Source organism: Pinus tabuliformis, chromosome 1_2 (assembly GCF_031772625.1).
Source record: "Pinus tabuliformis cultivar Carrire ecotype Pingquan chromosome 1_2, CPIR1, whole genome shotgun sequence".
NCBI classification, from domain to species: Eukaryota; Viridiplantae; Streptophyta; class Pinopsida; order Pinales; family Pinaceae; genus Pinus; species Pinus tabuliformis.
Window position 1 is genome coordinate 765,567,881 of NC_142298.1, and position 27,002 is coordinate 765,594,882.

The 27,002-nt window shown below is 34.9% G+C and overlaps 3 protein-coding genes across 3 annotated transcripts; all 3 read right to left on the reverse strand.

Moving 5' to 3' along the window:
- Positions 1–3,918: 3,918 nt before the first annotated feature.
- On the reverse strand, positions 3,919–13,849 carry LOC149208077 (uncharacterized). Its single transcript, XM_089398231.1, has 4 exons — positions 13,526–13,849; positions 12,414–13,385; positions 11,498–12,032; positions 3,919–4,076 (listed from the first exon to the last, which is right to left on the reverse strand). The coding sequence occupies exons 1-4, from the start codon at positions 13,847–13,849 to the stop codon at positions 3,919–3,921; spliced, it is 1,989 nt and encodes a 662-aa protein (XP_089254357.1).
- Positions 13,850–14,277: 428 nt separating this feature from the next.
- On the reverse strand, positions 14,278–15,102 carry LOC149208078 (uncharacterized). The gene has a single exon (XM_089398232.1). The coding sequence runs from the start codon at positions 15,100–15,102 to the stop codon at positions 14,278–14,280; it is 825 nt and encodes a 274-aa protein (XP_089254358.1).
- A 4,704-nt stretch (positions 15,103–19,806) lies between these two features.
- On the reverse strand, positions 19,807–25,876 carry LOC149208079 (microtubule-associated protein RP/EB family member 1A-like). Its single transcript, XM_089398233.1, has 4 exons — positions 25,780–25,876; positions 25,514–25,582; positions 24,846–24,932; positions 19,807–19,929 (listed from the first exon to the last, which is right to left on the reverse strand). Exons 1-4 carry the CDS (start codon positions 25,867–25,869, stop codon positions 19,807–19,809), a joined length of 369 nt encoding a protein of 122 aa, XP_089254359.1. The 5' UTR covers positions 25,870–25,876.
- Between the last annotated feature and the right edge of the window lie 1,126 nt (positions 25,877–27,002).

A 27,002-nucleotide genomic window follows, 5' to 3' on the forward strand; every position in this document is an offset into this window, starting at 1 on the left:
TCTGAAGGCATTGTGACTAACTGTAGCGTGCCCTTGACCATTTCTCGAATAAATCACCCCATTTAGGCTGTGGAAAATGAGTTTATTGTTTCAAGAGTTTATTATCTTTCATTTTTCAGTATTTAAAAAAATGATATATGATATTTAAAAATATATTAATAACCAAAAAAATATTTCAATGTGTATTATAAATAAAATATTCAAAGTTCTTTGAAAAAAATAAAATCACCTTAAGCTAAACTCGTGTCTATATAAATAAAATTTAAAAAAAAATTGAAAGTTAATAAATATTTTTTACATTATAGTTTGAAAAATATGTGTAATTCTATCATTTCTTAACATAAAGTTCACATAGTGTATACAATCCAGTATGAGAAGACTCACACAATAATAATAAGTAGAATTGGTGTAAGGTCAAATATTTTGAAATACAAATATATTTTTAATGAGATTGCCTTTCGGATTTATCACATTATTAAGATTTGGTCAACATTTCGAATCATCTAATGTGGTTCATCCTCACTAGAAAGGTGAAAAAATCAATCTCTCCAAATGAGATTGATTTTTTCACCTTTGTCCAGAGGATGAACTATTAGATGGTTCCAAACCTTGATCAAATCTTACTAATGTGATAAATATGAAAGACAATCTCATTATCATTATAGATCAGAAAATTCTAAGATCTAGAAATATATATATTTTTAAAGATTATATTAAGAAGGATTTAATTTCTCTAGATAAATTTAAAATATTTTAATGTGTAAAATTTCTTTATATATAATATAGATTTGACATGAAAAAACATACAAAATAATAATCAATAGAAGTGTTGTAAGATCAAATATTTTGAAATACAAATCTTTTTTAAAAAATTATATCAAGAGAGATTTGATTTCTCTATATAAATTTAATATTTTAATGTGTAAAATTTTCTCTATATTTAATATAGATTTCCATATAATGTGTATATTAAAAAAATATAATTTTAAATTTATCATATACTTTATTTTATTTTATTTTATTATATTATATTATATATATATTAAAAAAAATTATAAATCTACTTGATAACTATAACAATAACATATCAACAATTACCCATTAAAAATTGCAAAGTAACAGATCACATTAAGGACTAACCATTAAAAATTGTGAACCGTACATATACATGATCCTTCCTAAATTATTCTCTGGACACCAAGATGCCGATGAATTGTTCTTCAGCAGCTTGCATGTGCTATATGGAGTATTTTGTGGTACATATTACATGTGCTGGTGCCATGGAGGGAGAAGGTTGTGTCCTCAAAGCTTTAATAAACTTTAAAACCCCTCGTTTAATACTGATACAACATGATGCATTGTAACAGCTGAAACCTCCACTCAATAAAACTATAAATAATTCTTGAATCTTAATTTCCAATGTAGAAAGCAGGGAAGTTGGAGTTGTTTAAACCTCAGTTTAACCGTAATCTTTTGTCTTTTTTGTTTGTTTGTTGTTAAATGTAAGGGATTTTTGTTTAGAAAGGTAAATTCTGACTATATTATTTACCATGTCTCGAGAATTTTTAAAACACTAAATTTATATGTGTTTAAACAAATAAATTTTTCTTCAAACACAAATAATCATTTAAAATCATTGGAATAAATACAATTAAATTTTGATATTGTATTTAAAATTACACTTCAAATATAAATAATCATTTAAAATCATTGGAATAAATACAATTAAATTTTGATATTGTATTTAAAATTACACTTTAAATTTGTGGGGTTTAACACATTTTTGAGTTTTTCGGTTTTTTATCTTAGTGTAGTTATAGAATGTTTGGTACACTATTGGGTTTGTGATTTGTTGTTTGTCTTATTTTTCAGATTGCAGTAAGTCTTAGTAGGAAGTTCTATCATGTGGTATAATTTGGTTTATGTTTCATTATGACGAGGCTGGTATCTTGTTGGGACTATTTCTTAGTAGTGTTCGATCTAGGGTTTGCTCCACTTTCCAGGTCTTGGTAATTTTAGCCTTTATTATAAGTGTGATCCCCTTTTGTTTGTCTATCGTGTGGTCATTTTAGTCTTTATTATAAGTGTGATCCCCTTTTGTTTGTCTATCATGTGGTATATTATAGTTTATGTTTCATTGTGACGAAGCTAGTATCTTGTTGGGACTATTTCTTGGTAGTGTTCGATCTAGGATTTTCTCCACTTTCCAGGTCTTGGTCATTTTAGCCTTTATTATAAGTGTGACCCCCTTTTGTTTGTCATGTTGCCTAGACAATGCTTGTGATGCATAAAGGGTGGTGGTGGTAGTAGCTCACCTGGTCAATGGAAGGCTTGACTGTTTGCCTAGGATTCAACTGCTACATATTTTAATGAAATATCCCTACGAGTCCAAATTAGATAATTAACTCAGGCAGGAGTGAAAAGACTATCCTACTTCGAGTTAGAGATTTTGAATGAGGTCTCTTGCTGGGTTACTAACCCTGGTCATACAAGGGGACAAAAAAACAATATTTTAGTTTTGTTGCTCTTTATTGGTAGATGAAGACTTGGGCTTGGTCTAATATTGAAAAACAAACAAGAGGAAAGGTATAACACATTTGCTTATTTGGAAGACATCTAGAGGATGTTGCGGAACCAATGCTTTACCATGGGCATGCTTCACCTGCATTGCAATACAAAAACTTGTTCCCCGAGGGTCCATGCTCCCATCTCTTCCTCTAATTATTTATGGTATTGATGCTTGCTACTACCTCTGGTATTCTGTTATGCTTTGTAATGGGTTGCCATTATATTTATTTTTTTGTAGTTTGGGATTAGTTGGCTGATATCTTTTGTATTCTGGAATTAATAAAAAAATATGAATCTTCCAATATTCTAAGCAATTAACAAAAATCTCCTAGTTATATTAATTAGAATAATTATATAATTCTGAATTATTTTGATAATACCAAAATACTTTAATGTACTAAAAAAATTAAAAAATAAAAGTAAAAATAAATTACATTTTAAACCAATAAATTTTATAAATCAGATTTTCTTCACACTTAAAACCATTCCAATAAATACAAATAAATTCTAATAAAATAATACTATTGTTTTTTTTCGGATAAAAAAACACACTGTTTTATATAATTTACCATTTCATTGTTCAAAATATAATGCCATCCCACTGCTCATAATCGTTTCTACCATTGTTTCTACAAAGACTGTATGAGGCAGCAACTACCAAAATATCCAGAAAGGTAAACTCTACGAAACATTGAAAATTGCATCATCATAAAAGTTTTGTTCATGATAGAGAAAGACCTTCATAGCAAGTAAATTATGGCAGTTTAACGTGTCATTTTTTGACATGATTATTTTCCATATATAGAAAGAAAGAAAAAAGAAAGAAAGAAATTATTTTAACGTTTACGAGGTTAAAGATAGCCTATGGGACAGATTGCTTTTTCATCCGCTTGATGTATTCGGCCTTTTTTTTGAAGCTTCACAATAAATGCTCCCGTCTTCTCGACAAACCCCTCGTTAAATAGATTATCCCAAGAGTTAGCTGCCAGCGTATCTGCATAACTTTCCCTGTTGTATGCTCCGATAGTCCCTTCTTTGATAGACTATCTGTTACAGTGTTAGTCTCCCTAAAAATATGCTGGAAGGTGATATGACAATCTGTCAAACACATTTATGCCGGCAATCCAGCAATTTAGATGACGAGTGAAGAAAGTGTTTGTTGTGATCCCACATTTATTGCAAACACTGTCACAAATCACACATCCTTATAAATACACCGATAATATTCCCAGAATTTGTAAATGAGATAAGAATGATCAAGAATTTACAACAAGGCTCTAACAAAGAATGTTTCTGTTAGAAAGGAAAATAGGAAAAATATTTTCATCCAAGCATCCTCCATCTCTAAAATTAGTCGAGCAGAATCTGGCGACTATCTCTGGGCCACCTGCGCCTTACAGTGCTCTCGATCGTATCTCTGGGCCACCTGCGCCTTACAGTGCTCTCGATCGTATCTCTGGGCCACCTGGCGACTATCTCTGGGCCACCCGCGACTATCTCTGGGCCACCTGCGCCTCACCAGAATTTGTCAGGATTGCCCGCCTACATTTTCTGTCTTGTATCTTCTCAAAGATACGATGAATCTCTATGCATGTGTAACAAGTTTCCGGTTCTCAGTTCACATGCAATTCATTTTAGTTTACATTATTGTCCTCCACACACTCCTGAGCCCACTGTTTCAAAATTAGGGAACAGATGGACAACTGAAAATGGTTGTGTAAGACTTTCTCAAAACTGAAACTCTCTGAGATGAACTAACTAGACCGTATAAATACATTCGCAGAGACTACAGGGATTTTTGGCAATTATATATCTATATATATATATATATATACATACTTTTCTCCTGATTTATGAGGTCGTCAGTGACAGCATTTTCAAAAGATAAATCCTTAATTCTAGAGTAGTCTGAGCTTTGAGAATTCATGAGATCTCATTGTAATTCCCTCGTTCCTTGAGCAGGGAGTCTATTAAAAAAAAATAATGCCCTCTTTTTACACTTAGTGTGCTCACTGATTAATTCTATTTTGCTTTATTTTGAACATGTTCTTGACCATTAAATTAACTTAAATATATACTTTCTTGTAACATTAAAGAATGAAAACTCACTCTTTTGAAAATAACATAATAATATACCTTTTCAGCAATGTGTCATACACTAATATGAGTGATGCATGACGGGGGACAATTCCTTCAATTGATTGTTTACGGAATTAGTAACATTAAGCTATAGTTGGTTCATGCAAATGTTATTGTGACAAACATATTAAGCCCTTCTAATGCATTCATATTATCAACAAAAAAAACTGTCCCATTTCAATTATATTGTTTAACCATGCTCAGGTGAAATCAAATCACTGTACAGAAGTAAGTCATTCGACATGGTTATACCACTTTCTATTCTCCCAGAGCATACATAACACACCGCGGATTTATACTCAGAGACTTAGACGGCAATAGCAAAGAATAATTCACAGAGACAGACAAATGGAGAAACAACAAGATTACTCAATCAGAAATAGTGGAATAGATAAAATAATCACTGGAGAACAGAAATCACTTTGCATTACGTAATAGGCCTAGACCTTGGCTTGCTTTCCATGGCTAGAGAAATTACAAATTTATAGAGACAGAAGAAGGATCTAGAATCTTGTATGTGATTCAGATGGAGATCTAGAAACTAATGGCGGTGTAGAAGGATCTTGAATCCTGGAGATCTAGAAAATAATGGCGGTGTAGAAGGATCTAGAATCCTGCATGAATTTGGCTTCACACTTAACATTCTCCCAGTTGAAGCCAAATAAGAGTCATCAAGTCACACTGAGTCCTACCATGCCTCTACATAACTCATGTTTATTTCGTGGTAGAATCTTAGTGAGCATATCAGCAGGGTTCCTATCTGTATGGATCTTTTCCAATGATAACTGTTCTTCCTCCAACACATGTCAGATCTAATGGAACCTTAAGTCAATGTGCTTGGTTTTTGAATGAAATGCTAGGTTTTTCGCCAAGTGAATGGCATTCCGACTATCACAATATAACACATACTTGTCCTGGTTTATTCCTATCTCTCCTAGGAATTGTTGCATCCACAACATCTCTTTACAAGCCTCTGTTGCAGCTATGTACTCTGCTTCTGTTTTAGAGAGGGCTACTATTCTTTGTAGCCTTGACACCCAAGATACTGCTGCACCTGCAAATGTATACAAATAACCTGTAGTGGAATTTCTGGTGTCCATATCTCCAGCCGTATCTGCATCTGTAAATCCTTCAAGCACAGTCTTATTATGACCAAAACATAAACAATAATGACTAGTTCCCTTGAGATACCTCAAAATCCATTTTACTGCTTGCCATTGTTGTTTCTCTGGATTGGGAAGGAACCTACTCATTACTCCCACTGAATATGCAATGTCTGGTCGTGTGAATACCATGGCATACATCAAGCTGCCAACTGCTGAAGCATAAGGAATCTTGCTCATTTCTTCTTTCTCCTTGTCATCACTAGGACATAATTCAGTACTCAGCTTGAAGTGGGCTGCAAGGGGTGTACCAACTAGCTTGGCATCCTTGATATTAAACTTGTCAAGCACCTTCTTGATATATTTTTCTTGTGACAGCCACAACCTTTTGTTTTTCTTGTCACGCATAATCCGCATGCCCAATATCTGTTGTGCTAATCCCAAATCCTTCATTGAAAATTTACTACCCAAATCTTTCTTCAACCTATTGATCTTATTCTTATCATGCCCAACAATCAACATGTCATCCACATATAACAATAGTATGATATACTTTCCTTGATCGTACCTCTTGATATAGACACAATGGTCAACTTCCAACCTCTGAAAACCATGTTCCAACATGAATGAATCAAATTTCTTGTACCATTGTCGAGGTGCATGTTTCAACCCATAGAGACTCTTCTTCAACCTACAAACAAGGCCTTCTTTGCCTTTTTCTATAAAGCCTTCTGGCTGCTCCATATAAATTTCTTCCTCCAATTCACCATGAAGAAAAGCAATTTTTACATCTAACTGTTCACATTCTAAGTCTAAAGTAGCAACTAGACCAAGAATGACTCTAATGGATGACATTTTAACAACAGGTGAGAAAATTTCAGTGAAGTCAATACCTTCTTTTTGGGCAAAACCTTTCACCACCAGCCTTGCTTTATATCTCTTCTTCTTTTTGTCACCTTCATGCTTAATCCTGTAAACCCATTTATTTTGTAGAGCCTTTCTACCTTTTGGGAGGTTTACCGACTCCCAATTTTTATTTTTCAGCAAAGAGTTCATTTCTTCTTCCATTCTTCACTGTGCTCAACTTTATAGGCTTCTTGAAAACAATTAGGCTCACCTTCATCAGTCAACAAAATATAGTTTGAAGGAGGATACCTTTGAGAAGGCTTATGAGGCCTAGAAGATCTGCGAACCAACTGTGGTGGTGTATTATCAGGTTGAATCTCCTGTAAAGGTTCCTGCAAGATTCCTTCTTCTTGTTGTTCATCATTTTCCACTTATTGTTCTTCATGCTCCTGAATTTGCTGTTCATTTTCTTGTATTGGTGGGATGCTTTTCTGCTGCTCTTCAAACTTGTCAATAACCTTCTTGACCTCCAACTCACCTACAGTCCTCTTGAACATTTCTGACTCATTAAATATAACATCCCTTCTTCTAATAAATTTATGTTTTAATGGATCCCATAGAATATAACCAAAATAGTCATCCACATATCCCAAAAAAATGCATTTCATAGATTTATCATCTAGCTTAATTCTATTTTCTTTGGGAATATGTACAAATGCTTCACATCCAAAGATTTTAAAGTGAGAATAATTCAAATTCTTACCAGTCCAAACTTCTTCAGGGATACCGCTATCCAAGGAAGTAGTTGGAGATCTATTTGTGAGGTAGCAAGCGGTCCTGACTGCTTCAGCTCAAAAATTCTTCTCCAAACCGAAATTAGACAACATACTTCGCACTTTTTCCATAAGGGTGCGATTCATCCTTTCTACGACACCATTTTGTTGAGGAGTACCAGGCACAATCTTCTCATGCTTTATGCCAAACCTGTTACAATATTCCTTAAATGCATTTGAGCAATATTCTCCACCATTATTTGTTCTTAAACACTTCAGCAATTTGTTAGTCTCTCTTTCAACAACAACATGAAAATTTTGAAATATTCCAAACACTTCACTTTTACTTTTCATAGGATATGCCCAAACCTTCCTGGATGCATCATCTATAAATGTTACAAAATATGATGCTCCTCCTAATGATTTGATGTTAATAGGCCCAAACACATCTGAGTGTACCAATTCTAACACATTTTTCTTTCTGTCATGGCCACCTCTAAGGAATGAAACCCTTCTTTGTCTACCATATATACAATGCTCACAAGGATCAAGATTGTAGGATTTCAAACCTGGCAATAATTTTTTTTCAACAAGGATTTTTAAGCCCTTCTCGCTCATGTGACCCAAGCACTTATGCCACAGATTTGCTGAATTTCCTTCTTTTGTGACTGCAGCCAAATCTAATTTTCCTATCAGTGTCTTTAATGTGTATAATGTTCATGTCTTGGGTCCTTTGGCCATGACCAATGCTCATTTGCTAATTTTCTAGCCTCCTTTTCCAAAGCTTGTGGAATAGCCTTCATCATCCATTCATCCCATAGAGATTAAACTCATACACATTGCTGGTACATGCCTGACCTGTTTCAACTATATATCTTGTCCATATTTCATCTTGATCTAGACATCTCCCACTCAACAATACTGCAAAAATGATTATTCCCCAAATGCACTCTACCATAATCACCAGGATTATATGAAACACAACTATCTTTACATGGGGTTACATGGTGAGATGCCCCAGAGTCAAGGATCCAATCAAAGCTATTGCTAGATGTATATACACATGCATCCTCTACTGAAACAATAAACAACACATCACCATCTGTGGCTACAGCAGTAACCTCAGCTTCATTTGTGTTGGATAACTTGTGATTTGTACTGGACGGTCTTTGATCCTTTTGTCCTTTCTTCCAGAATCAAAATTCTTTCTTCATGTGCCTGGGTTTGTGACAATAAAAGCAAATGATACTACCTCTCCTTGATTTTGATCAGCCTCTCGATCTTGATCGCCCTTGCCAGCCTCGATCCATTCTCCTACCACGATCAGCTAGAGCTAGAGCCTCTCCTCCCTGGTTTTCCGCAATTGACTTGCGTCGTAGCTCCTCATTCATTAAACTGCTGCTGACATCATCAAACTTTAGGGTCCTAGTAGTTACTGAAGTTCTCATAGCTACAATTAAATTTTCCTAGTTGTCTAGCATAGAACACATCAGCAAAATGGCTCTAATTTCATCATCTAAAATGATTTTAACAGAGGCAAGCTGATTAGTAATAATATTAAATGCATTCAAGTGCTCAGCAACTGAAGCACCCTCCTTCATTTTGAGATTATAAAGCTTCTTCATCAAGAACACTTTGTTTGATGCCGTGTTCTTCTCATATAGATCATGGAGCTTCTTCCATAATCCTTCTGCCGTCTTTTCTCTAGACACATTGAAATAAACATTCTTTGCTAAATTATTGCGGATTGTTGCAATCGCCTTTCTATCTAGCTTATTCCACTCTTCATTGGTCATCGATGAAGGTTTCTTTGTTGTGCCCTCAATCGGCAAATACTGATCCTTTAAAATCAGTATATCCTCCATCTGTGATTTTCATAGGGCAAAATTAGCTCCGCTCAACTTCTCCATATCTGTAAATGTTGTCTCCATTTTCAACCAAATTCACGCCCCAAAACACAAAAACTCCACTTAAAAATAAAACTTCAATTATTACTCTTTAAAATTTAGTAATATTGACCTTCCTCCTTTTAAAATACCCTTTTCAAAATTCCTGCTCCTTTTTAAAATATACTTTTCAAAATTTCCACTTATAATTATATATGTTTCATATTAAATATAAAAAACATAAATAATGTTTTAACCTTTTCACATTTCACACATACATATGTTGGTTTGAAAAAAAACTTGACGTATATGTGCAAGCTTGATGTAAAAAAAAATTACGAACTCCACGTAAAGCACTTACACACTCCACGTTTTAGGCTTCATGCACATTTCACCATATGCCCACAACCTTTGTATTTCTTGCAACAACTGTCTTAACGTTCCTCAACTATTTCTTGAACAGATCCTTTTCCTGGACTCTCTTCTTTGAAGCGATTTCCGATTTCCTAGACAGATCCTTCAATAGCTCCAGAGGTAACAACCAACGTTTTAATGAATGTTGCCAGAGTAAGGTGATGGCACTAAGCGGCTTGCACAGTCGATATTCGACCCTAGCTCTGATACCAGTGGTTGGAGTCACGATTGCCGTTACACCAAAACCCACAGGTGTTACTAAACATACACATTGCTAGATTTAAGCACATGCCACGAAACACACAGGGAGCGTTGGATTATCCTTCTACACCGCCATTAACGGGGAGCGCAACATCAGTTGATTGTTTACGAAATTAGTAACATTAAGCTATAGTTGGTTCATGCAAATGTTATTGTGACAAACATATTAAGTCCCTCTAATGCATTCATATTACCAAAAAAAACTATCCCCTTTCAATTATATTGTTCAACCATGCTTAGATGAAATCAAATTACTGTACAAAAGTAAGTCATTCGACATGGTTATATGACTTTCTATTCTCCCATAATGCAATCATAATAAAAAGAACTCTAAAAACCCTTCCAGTTATATGGTTCTACCATTCTAGGATGAAATCAAATTATTGTATACAAGTAAGTCACTAGACATGGTTATATGACTTTCGATTTTCTCATTTTAATTTCCACGTTATCTAATGTTTCTGGTTGAATTGGCTTTATCAAATAACAACCTCAAATTTTTCCTCTGGCAATGATGAACATTCCTTTGGAATACCACTCGTGCCGGCTCAACATCATATTCCCCCACGATTTATGGCCTTGTATACTCCATACATCATAGGATATGGAAGATTAGTGTCAATAAATAAAGAAAATGCACCCCATTGTCACAAAAAAATTACTCTATTTTCACAAGAAAATCACATTGTCTTGGTTCACAAAATTTATTTATGTAAACCAAATCTCCCTACTGAACCGTTAGATCACAATCTTTATGATAGTAAACACTAAAAATGATAATCATGACCTTCAAAACTTCAAAACAATACAAAGTATAATGTTTCAACCATTCTATACTAAATTAATAAATAAAATTAATGTTAATTCATTTCATATAGCAAAAGTATGCCAAGTAATATTAAGAAAGTAATAATTAATAATAACCTAACAAAAATTCAAAAATAATACAAAGTAATGGTAAGAAAGTAATAACTAATAATCAATTTTTTTTACAAAAATCATGATTATAAATGAAAAGCATAATTTCTTTTTCAAGTTGTGTTATCTCATCTCTATCATTAACCTTGAAATTGGTTCATCAATGTTATAATAGAGTCATTATCATACTATTTTTTATTTTTTTATTTTATTTTTATTTATTTATTTATTTTTTCCAGGTAGAAAAAGTGAGATTATATTATATGAGAAATATAAAAAGCATACATATGTCCAGATTCTGAAGATTGTTGCTATACAAAACTTGCTAGTAAGACTATAGCCAGCATAACCAGGAAGCAAAGGAACAAAAGCAGATCGCACATCTTGATGATGTTCTTCATATGTTTTAATCACAGAAAAGCATAGGAGGATGCTTCCGCATGGACAAAGATAGGAATTTCATCATGAATAAACAAAAAACAAAAGAAGAAACCTGAGAGATTGCATGCGAGAGACTAGAAATCCTGAAAGGAGAATTCCCGAATAGGAAAAAGGTTCCCTTCAAACAAAACCTGCAAGAACCAAAGACCCGGAGCTGAATGAAGACCCTCTTTTGACAGCGAGTCGGCCTGCTGATTTAGGTCCCTGCTGATATGATGTATGGAGCCACCTTGCAAGCTTCCCCAGTAAAAACTGATCATGTTCGTCCATCCTACAAGGTGCGGCATGAAAATATGATTTTTTCCAGAGACAAAATCCACCATTACCTTAGAATCTCCAAACACCGAGACGTCCTGTATATTTAGGAAGATGCAAAGTTTTAGAAGGCCCGCTAGGGCCATCGCCTCAGCCTTACTGTTGGTGCCTTTCCCACCGTTCCAATGGGCGAAAAATTGATTGTTTTCATTTACCATAATGATAACTCCACATCCACAGGAACCAAGCTGTTCCGCTCCATCGAAGTATGCTCTTGGATAGAAGGAAGGATCCTCTGATAAATCATTGCTGGCGCTCTTGTTTTTCTTGAGGGACCTTTGCGGAAGGGCTTCATGAAGAGAAACAATTTTGAGAAAAATGTCCAGGAAAGGGGAATTGCAGCCATTGAATATGGAGTTGTTACGCCACTTCCATATACTCCACAAAGCAATGATGAAGATTGTCCTCCAGGATTCATTTTGCTCACTGCACCATAGGAGCGAATTTGTGATAGAAGCATGAATATTGTGCTGGACTCCATAATAATTCTCCAAGGCATGCCATAATTGCTTTGAGCCTTCACATTGCAGAAATAAATGGTCATCAAATTCCTCCTCAAACTTGCATATGGGACATAGACTGGGGCCGTGCCATCCCCTTTTCTTTAAGTTTGCCCAGGATAGGTTCTTATTGTGGAATGAGAGCTAGGCAAAGAAGATCATTTTGGGCAGACATGAAGCCTTCCAAAATATGCGAGGGAAGATGGGATGGTGGGAGGACTGCTTAAGACTGATCAAGTTTAGATATACATCTTTAACTCGGATACTATTCAACCCTTTCGATGATTTCCAAGTGAGGCTATCAGATTCTCCAGAGTGAAAAAGACCACAGTTCTTTAGGCATGTCCTGATATGCTCCCATTGAAGGGAAATCGGGCCAGGCATTTTTAAAGTTCCTGCATCTTTCCACAGAGGGATAGGACCCTGCCATGACGCAATCAGACTGTCCCAAAAGAAGAGACCCCTTCTGTGAAAGAAGTTTAGTAAAGGTTCAGGCACATTGATCTCCTCAGCACCACTTAAGAATTGATCCTTCTCAATAAGGATCTTGTTTCCAGATTGGAAGCGCCAAATTAAATTATTTAAAAAGAAATTTTCAATCTTGCAAAGGCTGAGCCAGATTGGAGAACCATATGGGACGCCAATCCTTCCCTTCCTGAACCAAAAAGTTAAGTCCTTCCTACCCAAATATTTCTTCTGTATAATGGAGCTCCATGATCCTTCTCCATGAACCGCTATCCATAATGACTTGCATAGAAGAGCCTTCCCAAAAGTGCGCAAGTCGAGCAAGCCCCAACCACCCATGCTCTTTGGCAACGATATGCTGGACAGTTTTGAAAGGTGATATTTCGATCTTCCCGCTTGACTGCCCCAAATAAAGTTTGCTGTGAGATTATTCATGGATTGAATAATGCTCGCCAGGAGAAAAAATAAATGTGCCCAGTAAACCACAAGCTGATTCAGGACTGATTGTGCCAAAGTCACTCTTCCCGCCAGTGTTAAAGTTCTGTATTCCCAGGCTAAGATCTTCCTGTAATATCTGTCTGTTATCCACCTCCAATCTGCCTTTGAGTAGCCATTTGCTTTTAATTGAAAGCCCAAATATTTGATGCCAAGACTGATAGTTTGCGTTTTTATTCCAAATAGATTAGCTAGCCAAGCAACTTCAGCCAAATAGCTGACTTCGCATAGTTTATTTGCAGTCCTGTAGCCATTTGGAATCTTTTTAGGATTTCATAGAAGCATTGCCAGGAAATTCTGCAAATCATCCCGAAAAGAATAACATCGTCTACAAAAAGATTATGGGAAATAGAGACATTTCTGCAAATTTTTAAAGGTCGGCATCTATTTTCCTTGACAACCTTGTTTATATGGAGGCTAAGCGAGTTCATGGCCAGTATAAACAGAAGCGGCGCAAGAGGGCATCCTTGGCAAAGGCCTCTGGCTGCGCGGAAGAAGGAAGATGGGATCCCGTTTATTATGACCGCATAGTTCACTCCTTCAACGCAAGCCATAATCCAGTTGATCATGCTGGCTCTTAGACCGATCTTTGCGAGCATGCACCTAGTGAAGCCCCAGTCAAGGCAGTCGTATGCCTTGCAGAGATCAACTTTGAGGATAACCGCATCAGTTTTTTTTGAATGAATAGCGAACAATGCTTCCTGTGTGCTTGCAACAACGCTCATGATATTTCTACCTTTAAGAAAGGCGTGCTATTCCTTTGTTAGATGTTTTGATAAGGTTCCTTTTATTCTTTCAGCTATGATCTTTGATATGATTTGGAAGGAAATGTTACAAAGAGAGATCGGTCAATATTCCTTAAAGGATTCCACATCACTTTTTTTTTGATAAGAGCTATGTTGGTGGAAGAAATCTTTTGATTGATGCAGCCTGACATCCTGGTTGCTTCCACCATCCTTAACAGGTCTGATTTCATAAGATCAAAAAAGTGAGAGAAAAATTCTATCGTCCAACCATCAGGGCCCGGACACTTATCCCTCTTGAAGGATTTTATTGTTCTCAGCAACTCCTCCTCTGAGACCGGCTGAAAGATTTGGTCGTTTAGATCATCATCAAACATCCTAGGAAACTCTTCAATGCCCCAAAGAACATCCTAGATATTGCATTCTTCTGACCTTTTGTACTGGTTCTCAAAGTATTTGACCGCTCCATTTGAAATGTCTTGTTGGGAATATAGAAAACCTCCTTTCCCGTCACTGATTTTCCATATGGAATTCTTTTCGCATCTAGAGCTGGCGAAATTATGAAAGAAATTTGAATTCCTGTCTCCTTCCTTCAACCAGATCGCTCTGCTTTTTAACCTCCAGAAAGATTCTTCCTGTTCCAAAATTTTCGCTTTTTTCTTTTGGAGCTCCTTTATCCGGCATCTTGTTTTGAAAGGAAGCATGTGTGTGGCCATGGAATCTGCAACGCTATCCAGTTCCAGTTGAATCTCCCGGAGCTCCTTTCTGTTCGCAAGTCTTTTTTGGCTTTGCCATTCTTTTACCATCTTTCGTATGGCCTCCATTTTGTCTCTGAAAGTCAATAGAAGAGGAGCAGCTTCGGAGGATGACATCTCAGACCAGGATTTGGTAATGATGTCATTGAACTCCGGATCTTCAAGACATGTCCTGTTGAATTTAAAGGAATAACCATTTCTAAACCCCTTTGCCCTCCATCCGAGCATAATCGGCCTGTGATCAGAGATGAAGACGTTCTCAATTGTTGAGAAAGGCATTCCTAGTTTGTCAATTAGACTTGCATGGAGTAAAAATCTGTCAATTCTCTTGGCAATATAAGCATTCTCGGCCCTTCCGTTTTCCCACGTCGGATGCAGCTTGGGAGGGAGAATGTCAACAAAATTCCTGCTGAGCAACTCGTTCTTAATTCTGTCGGCAATAGGATCGTTTTTCTTGTTTAAGCCCCAGATTTCGTCCATGTTTAAGGTGAAATTGAGATCACCTGCAATCATTAAAAATTCAACATCAAATATTTCTGATGCAAAAAGAGATTCCCAGAAAGGCAGTCGATTCTTGTATGGTGCGTATATATTTAGAATATTAATGGGGCATTTTTGTCCTCTAAGTTGAGCCGAAATGAGAATGCCCGCGAGACAGCGGTAGGTTTTGGCTATTATCCAGCTAGGATCCCATAATACCGCCAAACCGCCTGAGAGGCCGTTTGCTTCTGTTGATGCCTCGAAAATCACTGCAACAACATTGGGGGATAACAACCCGGTCCGGACCTTAAAGCAGCTACTTTTCCGTTTGGTGTGGTGGCTCCGACTGGTTTAACTAGGTCCAGTTACCTTCTCCCTATAGCTATTGGTTTATGATGTATCTTTCACTACCAATAGTTAGGGATATCAGATCACTTCTTCTTGCTGATCAGGCAAGAGAATGACCCTTAAGCTGATTTGGGTTCAGCCAAGCCACAACTAAAGTTTTGCCTCTTTAAGGAGAAGACTTAAAAGAATGTAAAATTTACTCTAAATGCAAGCTTATTCTATGATGCAAGCAAAAGAAACTAATCTAAATCTATCTTAATTAGGCAGATATAGATCTAACCCAATTAAGAACAAAATAATTAAAGTATTGGGATTTAAACATGTCTTGCTTATGATAAATATCAAGTTAATGAAGTAGTTCAATTAATTGATATTATGGATATCAAAACAAATCATATTGAGACCTCTAATTGAAATAATAAACCAACAACACTCAGGAAGTAGTTCACATGAATGATATTGATTATCATATCAGTAAATCCAATAATTAAATGATAATACGTGGAAATAGTTCACAACACATTACCATTCAATAAATCAGTTTTATAAGACAGATTTCTAAGTAAATAGTTACTTAGAAATCAGATTTTAATTCTTAGGAACAAAGATACCTAATAACAATATTGAGACAAATTACCCATATTGACAATAATGTGCAAACACGAATAAAATGAGACATTCCTGTTACCATAAAATGAAATTGATATTTGAAACAATAGTATTATAAATACCAATTTATTGCATCCATTTCTCTGATCTTGGTCTCCAACAGTCCTTTACATTGCTTGAACTTCTGCCTTCAAAACTAGAGCCACAATAGTGCAAACTCTGCCCCTCATACATAATTCAAGATACAAAGGAAAAATCCTCAATAATCCCCAGATTTGAGATTTTCTCTCCTCTCTCCTACAACTCTAAATTCCTATTACAATAGTGCTTTTAGAAGTCTAGAATTGCAGAGGAGAGCAGCCCCTTATTACATTCTGCAATCTATTACTTATACTATTTGTGTAGGAGTTCTTGAGAGGAAAGTTTTGGTGAAGAGAAATCTGCCAAATCCAATTTATTTGCTCAAAAATCCTGATCTTCAATTGCTGGAGCATTCTCATTGATTGAGATTCTTTTCTCCATATTTCTTCCGCTGTTTTCCTGCAAAAGAAATCAAAATAAATTAAGATGCAATCAAAATATAATTTCTGGCAATTAAATCAAATCCAATCAAATTCTATTTAAATAAATACTTGAAAATAAAATATAAGATTTCAATTGATGCATGGGATGGTTTGATTGGCCAAAGATATTATTAACCAATGGATCTGCAATTAGAAGAGGTTTGGACAAATGAAAATGAAGAAAATAACTCAGAAAATTGATTTTGTTTTCAAAATTCGGAGTTGATCTTCTGCCTGATTTTTGACCCAATAAATGATTAAATCTGTTAGTGAAACCTCCTCAAAACTATTCTCCTTGATTTTCTCTTTCCAACGAGCCGTCCTGGGCCTCATTTGGCCAAGTATAACTCAATCTATGAACCTCCAAAGTTGATGGATCAAATCTGGCATGAATCTGGAAATTCTGTTGCTGGGCTAAAAATATTGTAATTAAAAACTAATCCTAAATTAGTCTCTAATTAATTCTAATTATAAACTAACCTAATTGTTAATTAATATCAATCTATTTATTAATTAATATCTAACTAACTAAAATATTAACTATTTATAAACTAATTAAATCTAGTTAAAAACTAATTAATATTAATCTAAATAATATTTAAATGTTAATTTAATCAAATTAATTAAATGTTATAAATTAATTAATCTGATTAATTTAAAATTTATTAATTAAATATTAAATATTTTAAACTAAACTAAAATATACCATCCTCCCACTTCATAACTACCCCACTTGACTTCTACTTCTTTACTCATACGTATGAGTGGAAGTTAAGAAAAACAAATGAATTACAAACTTTACAATATAAGTTAATGCCCGATTCTCTTTTTATGATTGGCGATCACATCGGGAGATTGGGATGATTGTTAAACTCGCTTCGCATGAAAGCTCGCATCAGCTCCGATGCAATCAAAGTTTATAATAAGACTTGGTTAATGCCCCTTTGCCTTATGTAAAATCCCCGATCCGATACCGGCATCGGGGTACGACGTGGTGTCAGAGCTTTTTAAATATGTCCCATAAAACTTCCGATGCGATCTCTCAATTGCGAAATAAGTTATATATATATATATATTTTATATATTAAATTTTAATTTAATTAAATTAAGATTTAATATTATTTTTTATTTTGGTTTTATTTTAATGAATTTTAGTTAAGATGTGAAATTATTAAAACTACAGCCACTTAAAAATAAATAAATAAAAAGAATAAAAATAAACTACAACCACTTGAATGTTATGGGTTTTTAAGACTAGTAATTGATTTGGAAATTTGAGTATATTTCTTAAACCCGATACTTAATGATTTGGTTGCATAACTAAAAATGGAAAAATATTAGTAAAAACTTGCTATGGGATTAATATTTAAAATGAATGCATTATTGAACTAATTTATTTACAAAAAGTAATATTGTACATTTTAAGCATTTTTGACTCAAGCTACATAAATAATCGGATTTTAAAATGAGTGCCATTTTCAAACCAGTTGACCAAATGAGGCAAAACAAGCGTCAATGGGAAGCCTATAAAAAATTGATTCTAACAAAGCAATCAAAACAAGAATCCAAAGAAAACGAAAAATTAACAAAAGCGTAGGACAATCAACTAAATAAAAATCCAAAAAGGTGTTTAGCCAAAATTTTTATAGAAAGGGTCCCCATTATTTGAAGTGAACAAGTCAAAAATGGGGGGTTGTGTTTTTACCACAACAATGGCGACACACGGGAGAAGAACCAGTTATCTCTGTTTGATATGAATAAGATTTTCCTAAAATTAAAGTAGAAATAATTAAAGAAGAGAAAATTATGCTTGAAATGCTTGACTAAGTTCATTAGTCTGAATAAAAGCAAGAATCATCTGATTGTAATTTTTCTTAAAATTCCTCATACATTAAAATATTTCAAAACTCTTCATCAGTCCTTAATTAGTTGTAGAGATAAAGCAGGGGTCACTTTACAGCTTAGCTTTTAAAATATACTCCTTTGTCATAGGTAGAGCCACTGCTGCCAGCAAACATCTATAGTTTCGACAGGGTTACCTTTTAATCATCAATGATTCAGAATCCCATCTCTTTAAAAATTATTGATCTAGAAATAAATCCATATATATATGTTTATTTTATTTTTTTTTTATTTTTATTATAAATCTTTAAAAGCCACTGTCCTGGTTTGGTGGCCAGATAGTTGACAATGCCATTCACTGGTTATAATCGGACTGAACAAGCTGGCTCGTGATGAGACCCCTTGTCTTATAATTGTTTGCAATCATAAGCCATTACCCTAGTTTGTTTAGCAATGTTGGTAATGTCAGCCTATTTTTCCCCTATGATCATGGTAAGCAGGCTCACGATGAGACCTCTTATCTTTTAAGTTTAAATATATTTTTGGATTATACTCTAGAAAAATAAGACTTTTTGGGACAGGGAGAATCATTGACTCCTTAAGAGTTAAGAATGACAATTTCAGAGTTAAAGGTGCTTTGCTGTAAAGTGTCTTTACTTGGTTATAAATAACTTTTCTTGACTGATAATAAAACTTTGAAAGATCTTAATAAAATTTTGAAATCTCAAAATGATTACAATTTGATGAAAAAGAAATTTTCAGATTTTATGATACTTTGCCAACTTCTCTAAATTGGTAATTTCTTCCTTAAGTATGTCTACCTTTATAATAAGAAAATCAAACTTTACTACGATATTTAAGAAAAAAAATTAATAGGTGACTATTAACAATTTTTCTCCACGTATCCTAACCATTGTTAGGTAACAAATAGGCTTTCCATATAAATAATGGCAAAGTCACCAAAATCAAAACTGAAATCCAAAGGAAAAGAATTCTTATGCTAAAATGAGAAAAGAAATCAGCGAACAAAAATAAAAACAAAGAAATCTCTAAAAATGGAAAGGAAAATCCAAGTTTCGCAAGATAAACTCAAACAAGAATGTTTATACCAATGTCTCCAACAATATGAAGAAAAAGAAAATAAGCATGTAATCATTCCTTCTTATGTTGAGATTTAGAAAAACATACCTTGCAGAGTTGTGAATGCTTTAGGCTTTTAGATAACAGTGATTGTAAAATTCAGCCACAATGAATACTTTCTGTCTGATATGAATCTTCTTGTTTCCAAGCATCATCTTAATCATTTTCTAAAAAGGAATGCTTAAAGAAACAAACTAAAGGTTCAAAAACTTCCTGGTGTGGCTGTTTCAATGAGGATTATCGCTGCCTCTTGAAATAAAGCCAGTAGAAGAGTATGGACTTCAAGAATATGATCCGGCAGAGGATTGAAAGTTTTTATGAAGAGCTGCAAAACAGATTTGTATATTAGAAAAACAAAACTGAAACTAAAGCAACGAAATGGAAATTAATGAAAGTGGGTACATGAATCTTACCATTGGATAATTTCTTTTGATCTTACCTGAAAATATCAGTTTCTCCAAACTAGCTGACTTCTAATTTTAATTAGCATTCAAAACATAAAGAAGTCAAACTAACCAAAATCCTGTAACTCAAAATCATTATTTATTTTATTTACACTAAAGGAAGCAGTAAAATGTAAAAATGGAATGCTTAATGCTCAAGGGAGTTGAAATTAAAACAAATGCATAAGAAATGAGAATGAGAATTTGCAGTAATGACTGTTTCTCAAAATTCCATGATTTTATAAAATCCAAAATCAAGACCAAATCGAAGATAATAGAATTCAAATATAAAGATAGAGAGGTCTTGAATTCCATTTTTAATTATGGAATTATATATTTAAAACTAAAATGTATGAGAAATTGAAATGATTTTTGTATGCTGCAATTTTGTCAACAATTGTTTTTTTTCCATAGTGGTTTCCCAAGCTTGCTTTTAAAATAACATATCGCCGTATCGGATGATTCACATAACATGTTTCTTCACCATGCTTCAATTTTAATTTGCAAGACTTCACTTTTGTTGCTATGCCATATATATATTAAATGTTAATGGCTTAGAGGCATGCATTTGAAGTTCTCGCATCAAAGGTTGCAAGGGCAAATCGCTGATATGAAAACATGCGATGAGAAGTTGTGCTATGAGATGAAGCGATCGCATCATTAAAGAAATATTATATCGGGGGTCGGGGCATATTTACACTGTGCTTCCCACATCGCACATCGCAGATTCCAAGATATGATATGAGCATAAATAAAAATGCGATGAGATGATTGCGATATCGGCGATTGCTAATCGGCGATGAGTGGACTTTTGGTACCCGATGTAACACAATATGATTCTTGCGATGCCGATATGCGATGAATGACGTGGCTAATCGGCAATCGTGATCGGCAATCTTAAGTGCATGATGTAACAATTCTCAATACGCCGATATGCGATGAAAAGTGGACCCGATAATTTTATGATGAAAATTTGATAACATATCGGATCCGAGACATCGACCCTTTAAAAGTTATGCTCTTACCATTATTGCGATTAAACGGACGCGATAATTTTATGACTTTGATTTGAATTTCATATCGGGTCCAGAATTATGTGTTTATCGCAATATCGGTAAAGTCGATTATCAGAGATCGACGATTCACGATAATGGAAGTATACGTCAACTGCAAAGCTCCGATATGCGAAATGCGATATGGCATATGAGTAAGATAATACATCGGAGGTATGCGAAATGTTAAGAATTACTTCTGATGAAATCTTTTGATGCAAATGGTCTTATGATATTCCTTGAAATTTCAATTGGGTTTTCTAAGTGAATAAAAGCAAAATTAAAAAATGCTTAAATTCTAATGCATCACAAATAAAATTTCCCTGAGCCTATTGCAAATTTGAAATGGGTTTACTGCTTACTTCAAGTTTTTGAAAACAAATGAAAACCTGTAAATAAAACATAACACGAATCAAAAATAAACTAAGGAAAAGAGAAACTAATAAGAGATGAGGACGAACTTGTAAATGCGTACCTGGAAGGAAATTGTCTGCAGATTTTACCTCATAAATCTTTAAATTCTTCCTTTGATTTATCAAAATTTTTTCTTCGTTTAAAATCATCTCATTATTTATTCTAAATCTAAGTGTGCAATCAGCCTAAATAAAATCTGTTTATTCATGTTCAGGAAATATAAAATTTACCAGAAATAAATATAAAAATAGGCTCCCCTTTCGAATTGAAACAACAATTTATTATCTCTGCTTATTCTTAATAACTTGAGAAGAATCTGTATTGTTATAGCGACTGTTCAATAATACCTTTAGTAAATGAATATGATGCGTATTACAACATCAAATAATCAACTAAAGATTAGAATGAGATTAAGCCACTAATTGTGGAAAAATATCAAAACAGATTTGAATGTGTGCACTTAGCAAAATGGACATCCTTAAGGTCAGCTTTTAGCAAATTCCGAGGAAGATAATATGAACTTCATATAATTACCGTGAAAGGTTGGACTGACTAATAATGATGGAATTAGAATTAAGCTTATCATAGACAGTCATACATTTCATGGGATAATGGGGTCCTGAAGCTTTTCTATCCTCAAATCCTTACCATATAAATTTCAAAAGAAAATCTTAGACGGAAATCCCGAAATGAAGAAAAGTGGCTTTGAGGAAATCGATACCAAGTGCAACTTTAATTGAATTTAATCAAGACATTATTCAAAATAGGCAGAGTAGAGATATCGCTATAAGAAATTTCAAAAAGGAAAGCCAGAATTAAAATTTTCTGATAAGGAAAAATGTTTCCACTGAACATGTATGAGAAGGCTGATTGCTTTGTTTTATTTTTTAATCTATAGAACTATTGCAAATTAACTACATAAAACAAGCTAACTAAATTAATTACGCCGTAAGGCGTTCCCTCTGAGAAAGACATCCCTAAAATGTGACGTGTGTGATCCTGAGCCATTGATTCTGTGTGTTAGATGATTGGAGTGTTTTATGCCGTTCGTTTTATCTGTTTTTCATAAAAATGGTTTTTTTTCCATGGTAATGGGGCATGAAAGGCTAGGCCTGGCCTGCTGGCGATGAGACTCTTTTGCTGGCGATGAGACTCTTCGCAGAGACTGCCTGCTGGCAATGAGACTCTTCTGCTGGCGATGAGACTCTTCGCAGAGAATCTTCATGTCTTTCTTCCCTTCTCTTTGTACCCATTTGAAGGCTATGTGGAAAATCTGATGCATTGTTTTTTCTTATTCCCACCTGCCTCGCGAATCGCATGCTCCTTTGGCCTATCCATGTCCATAGCAACCCTGTGCGCTCCTTGGAGGGATCTGATGTCAAAATTGCTTTTTGGGTAAATTACCAGTGTTGTTTATCCCATATCCTTTTCCAGTTGCTATATAGGTTAATGTTAGTAATAAGACGCAGGAAGACAATAAATTGTGTGTATATTCAAGATCTTCTCCATTGTTTCACATGTGTATCCTTCCTCTAAGTCGGCATTAAAACTCGAGGAAAACTAGTAAGAAGGCTATGATTTAGAAACATTACAGACACATGGGCCATTATTTGCGGATATCTGGTGAAAAAACATAGAAAATAGGCACGCATTTGTAAGACGAAAGAAAGTTTGGGGTCGGCCGGCCTTCACATTTTTCGGTTCGTTCCTCTGCCTATTCTTAACTCCGCTCTGGTTTCCTTGCTCATTTTTTATTAATGACTGTCTCTTATTGAATTTCTTAAAGCATTTTACATGGTATGATAGTGACCCAAATTAGGACTTGTAGGCTTCTAATTTATATACTTTTAAAGGCAAAATACTATCTTCCTGCACTTTAAGGCAAGACCAAAAAAGTATAGGCTATATTGTCTTCTTGATAATGAATTTATTATATTAATTATATTAGAAAAAGCCTATAAGACCCTAAAGCTTGGAGGGATCTGATGTCAAAATTGCTTTCTGGGTAAATTACCAGTGTTGTTTATCCCATATCCTTTTCCAGTTGCTATATAGGTTAATGTTAGTAATAAGACGTAGCAAGACAATAAATTGTGTGTATATTCAAGATCTTCTCTATTGTTTCACATGTGTATCCTTCCTTTGAGTCGGCATTAAAACTCGAGGAAAACTAGTAAGAAGGATATGATTTAGAAACATTACAGACACATGGGCCATTATTTGCGGATAATCTGCAAATGATTCACACAGCCAATAGGTGAAGATTATTGAAAATTGAGAATACCATCATCTATGATATGCTCAAGTAGTCCACAAGATAGAGGACATCGGGGTTACCTTGACTAGCAATAAGGGGCACCAAGACACCATGAAGAGGTCCTACATTAGAGAAGTCACTAGGGGATAGTGGGTCAATGAACCATCCTTCATGGCATTTCTACGGATCTGATACAGTAATTACTAGAAATGCAATCAAGTATGGCATCAATTTATGAAGATTAATATGTAAATTCCATGGGATTCAAGTATAGTTCCAAGTTTGGTATGAGATTCAATTGCTCAGATTGGTGCGGGTAGGAGTCAATGGGAGCCGATCAACATCTGGATGCAATATAGACCACGGTATAAGGGAATTCTTTCTGCTTAGTTGTTATATTGCTATCTAAGTTGGTCACCAGGATTTGATGCTCATGGCCGCAAGACCAATCCAATCTAGCCTAATTGAAATCATCATGCAGAAGCAATAAAAATGGGAAACATCCAAGTCAGTAGAAACATTCCCAACAATAGCTGAAAGGAACAATGTGGGACAAGACAATAGCCACAACCGATTATGGTAATCGTGCATTTATGCACCACCCTCTATCACGGTCAGACAATGTTTCATGTCAAATTGTGATCAAACTGTGTAATCTTGAAGGTGGAACGTAATTTATGACTATTAAAATTGTCAAGCTGAAGAATTGACCCAGCCACAAAATATTAAAAGTTGGAAACAACATTTATGGTTCCTTGTTGAACATTCTATGTTATTCATTTACATCTTGGATTACACTCAAAGTACAGAAAATGAAGATAGTTTGTTCAACAAAATGCCATCTCAATGTATAGATAAAGAAGGTTGTTTGTTCAACAAAATGTCATTTCCCTTAAATGAATGTCACACCTCAAACATATATTTGGTCTATTCTGTTTCAACTTTCAACTTGATCACAAACATTTTTCTTAGCTGGAATAGGTTTTATCAGATCTCTTGTGCTTCTAATGTATAATACAAAACAAGTCTGCATAACGTGCGTCTGGAAATAGTAGTTACAACAAAAGTCCAATACCTTGTCTATCTTCAATTTAGTAAACACGTCTTGCAGAATTTTATAATTCTGGATCATGTCATGCTCTGTTTTTGCATCGAAATTTACCTGCAATGTAGCAAATTCCAAAGGGTCATCAAATACTTCAATCAATGATTCATCAGACTTGAAATTTTTTATTAAAACTATTCATCGTTAAGTGCTTCATATCTTAACTACTCGAAGAGCAGGTTTATTCATCAAACTTGAAATGCATGCACTTTTCAGCCCTGGTGAGGTGGGTAGGAGTGATCCATCAACTCTTTGTATGTAAAGTGATGTGTTTAATTGTGCATCGAATCCAGACGGTGCATTAGGTCCATTGACTATGAACACCAGCATAGACCCTCTAAACTCCGGTCTAATATGCACCTGTAGGTTGAAAAATCTCAAGTACCAAGGTCACTTGTGTAAACTCGAGATATTTATCCTCACCTGAGCAACCTCTAGGTGCATATCAGACGCGCGTTTATGAGGGTATGTGCTAGTAAATATAGTATCATAGATTCTCCATAGATTTCAAACATTATAGGCAGAGTGAATCATCAAAAGACGAGCAGCGATTCAGACCAACAACCTGAGCATGGATTCAAATAGAATTACATGGCAATTGTGCTCAAAAGCCATTGTGAGTTTTATTTAATTTAAACCTTGTGCATGGAGACAACTCCTGGGTGAACCATGTCTATCATTTGGCATTGAACAGCTCCTGATGCAGCCTGTATATATACACATAACCATCATCCTCATTTCAGAAATCAAGACATGAAAATGTGTTGGGCCCTCAAATGATACATACAAAATCCCTTACAAATGATCATTCAATGATGGCATCCTGCTACTATCATGTTTTAACATCTCAGCATTCAAATACTGGCAATAACAATGAATTGGGTATGTATTGACTATTGAGTACCTCCTCTATTTTGGAGAGATTGAGCTGCAGGGCAGAATTGATCCATGCTAGAAGCTTGTTCCTGCCTACAAAGTAGGCACCATCCATCATCCCTATATTAGCTCCTACTTGTTGAAGAGGGCTTTGTCTTAGGTTTTGGATTTTGAGGTAGATCATGAGTTGGAGCAGGGGAACTTGAACATGATCCAGGTTTAGGAACAACAATTTCAAGAAACAACCATTAGAACACCACCAACAACATCATCACTAAAATAAACTAAAACCAAAGTAATTGCATCCTATAAGAGAAGGCTACTTGGAAGACTCTGGTCATTTCCAGCAATTCCCCCCCAAGTCTGGCAAAAAGTACCACCATAGGCCTACTATTGTAGGTTGTAGGTTTTGTCTGCTGATAGTTGTCTCTTGCATCTACGAAGTTATCATTGTTATCAGGTCCTGCAACAACAACACCAAATAAAACATTAGGGTCATTCCACTAGCAATCAAACCATATTGAATATCCTCCTTTGCAACTAAGAAAGGTTGAATCCTCTTTGTGATACAATGGAAGAAGCCCTGTGGTGGAACTGACGAGGATACTTTGGTCCATATCCCACCATGTAACTTGTGGCCCTTGGATTGTCACCCAGTATGTAATCAACATGAGAAATGTTTTAGTCCATAGACTGGAGAAAATTTCAATATTTCTAGCTCTTAAGCTAACTGAATTATCATAATGGATAATAATAACCCACCAAGAAGACATTCCAGGCACCAGAAGCAATTTTCTGTGAGATATTAGAAAATGCCCAGCTGGATTTCTGCACGTATTAAATTTACAGAAGCCGGGTTTTAATCTTGTATACTCTGTATTAGAATTAGTTAACATTATCTCCCATGGCAACGAAACAAAATTATATACTGCAAGGTTGAAGAAATTCTATAGGATTTTTAGTGGTACTTCTCTCATGCATTGGTCTCTGAAAGAGTATATTGTAGATATATTCAACTCAGCTTCAGCAGAAAAGCTGCCCAAAGTGATGATTGGGATTGCATAATTATATGGAGGAAACGTTAACTTCTTGCTGCCATGAAATGGGAAAGAGGGCATAGTATTCAGATGAGCTGGAACTTCTAGATAAAAGAAATCAGATCCTTCCTTCTCTTGATATCGTTTTGCACACCTTTAGATTAGTCATCCATTGGTGATTCACCAACATTCATTTTAACTAATTCCAGGAGCT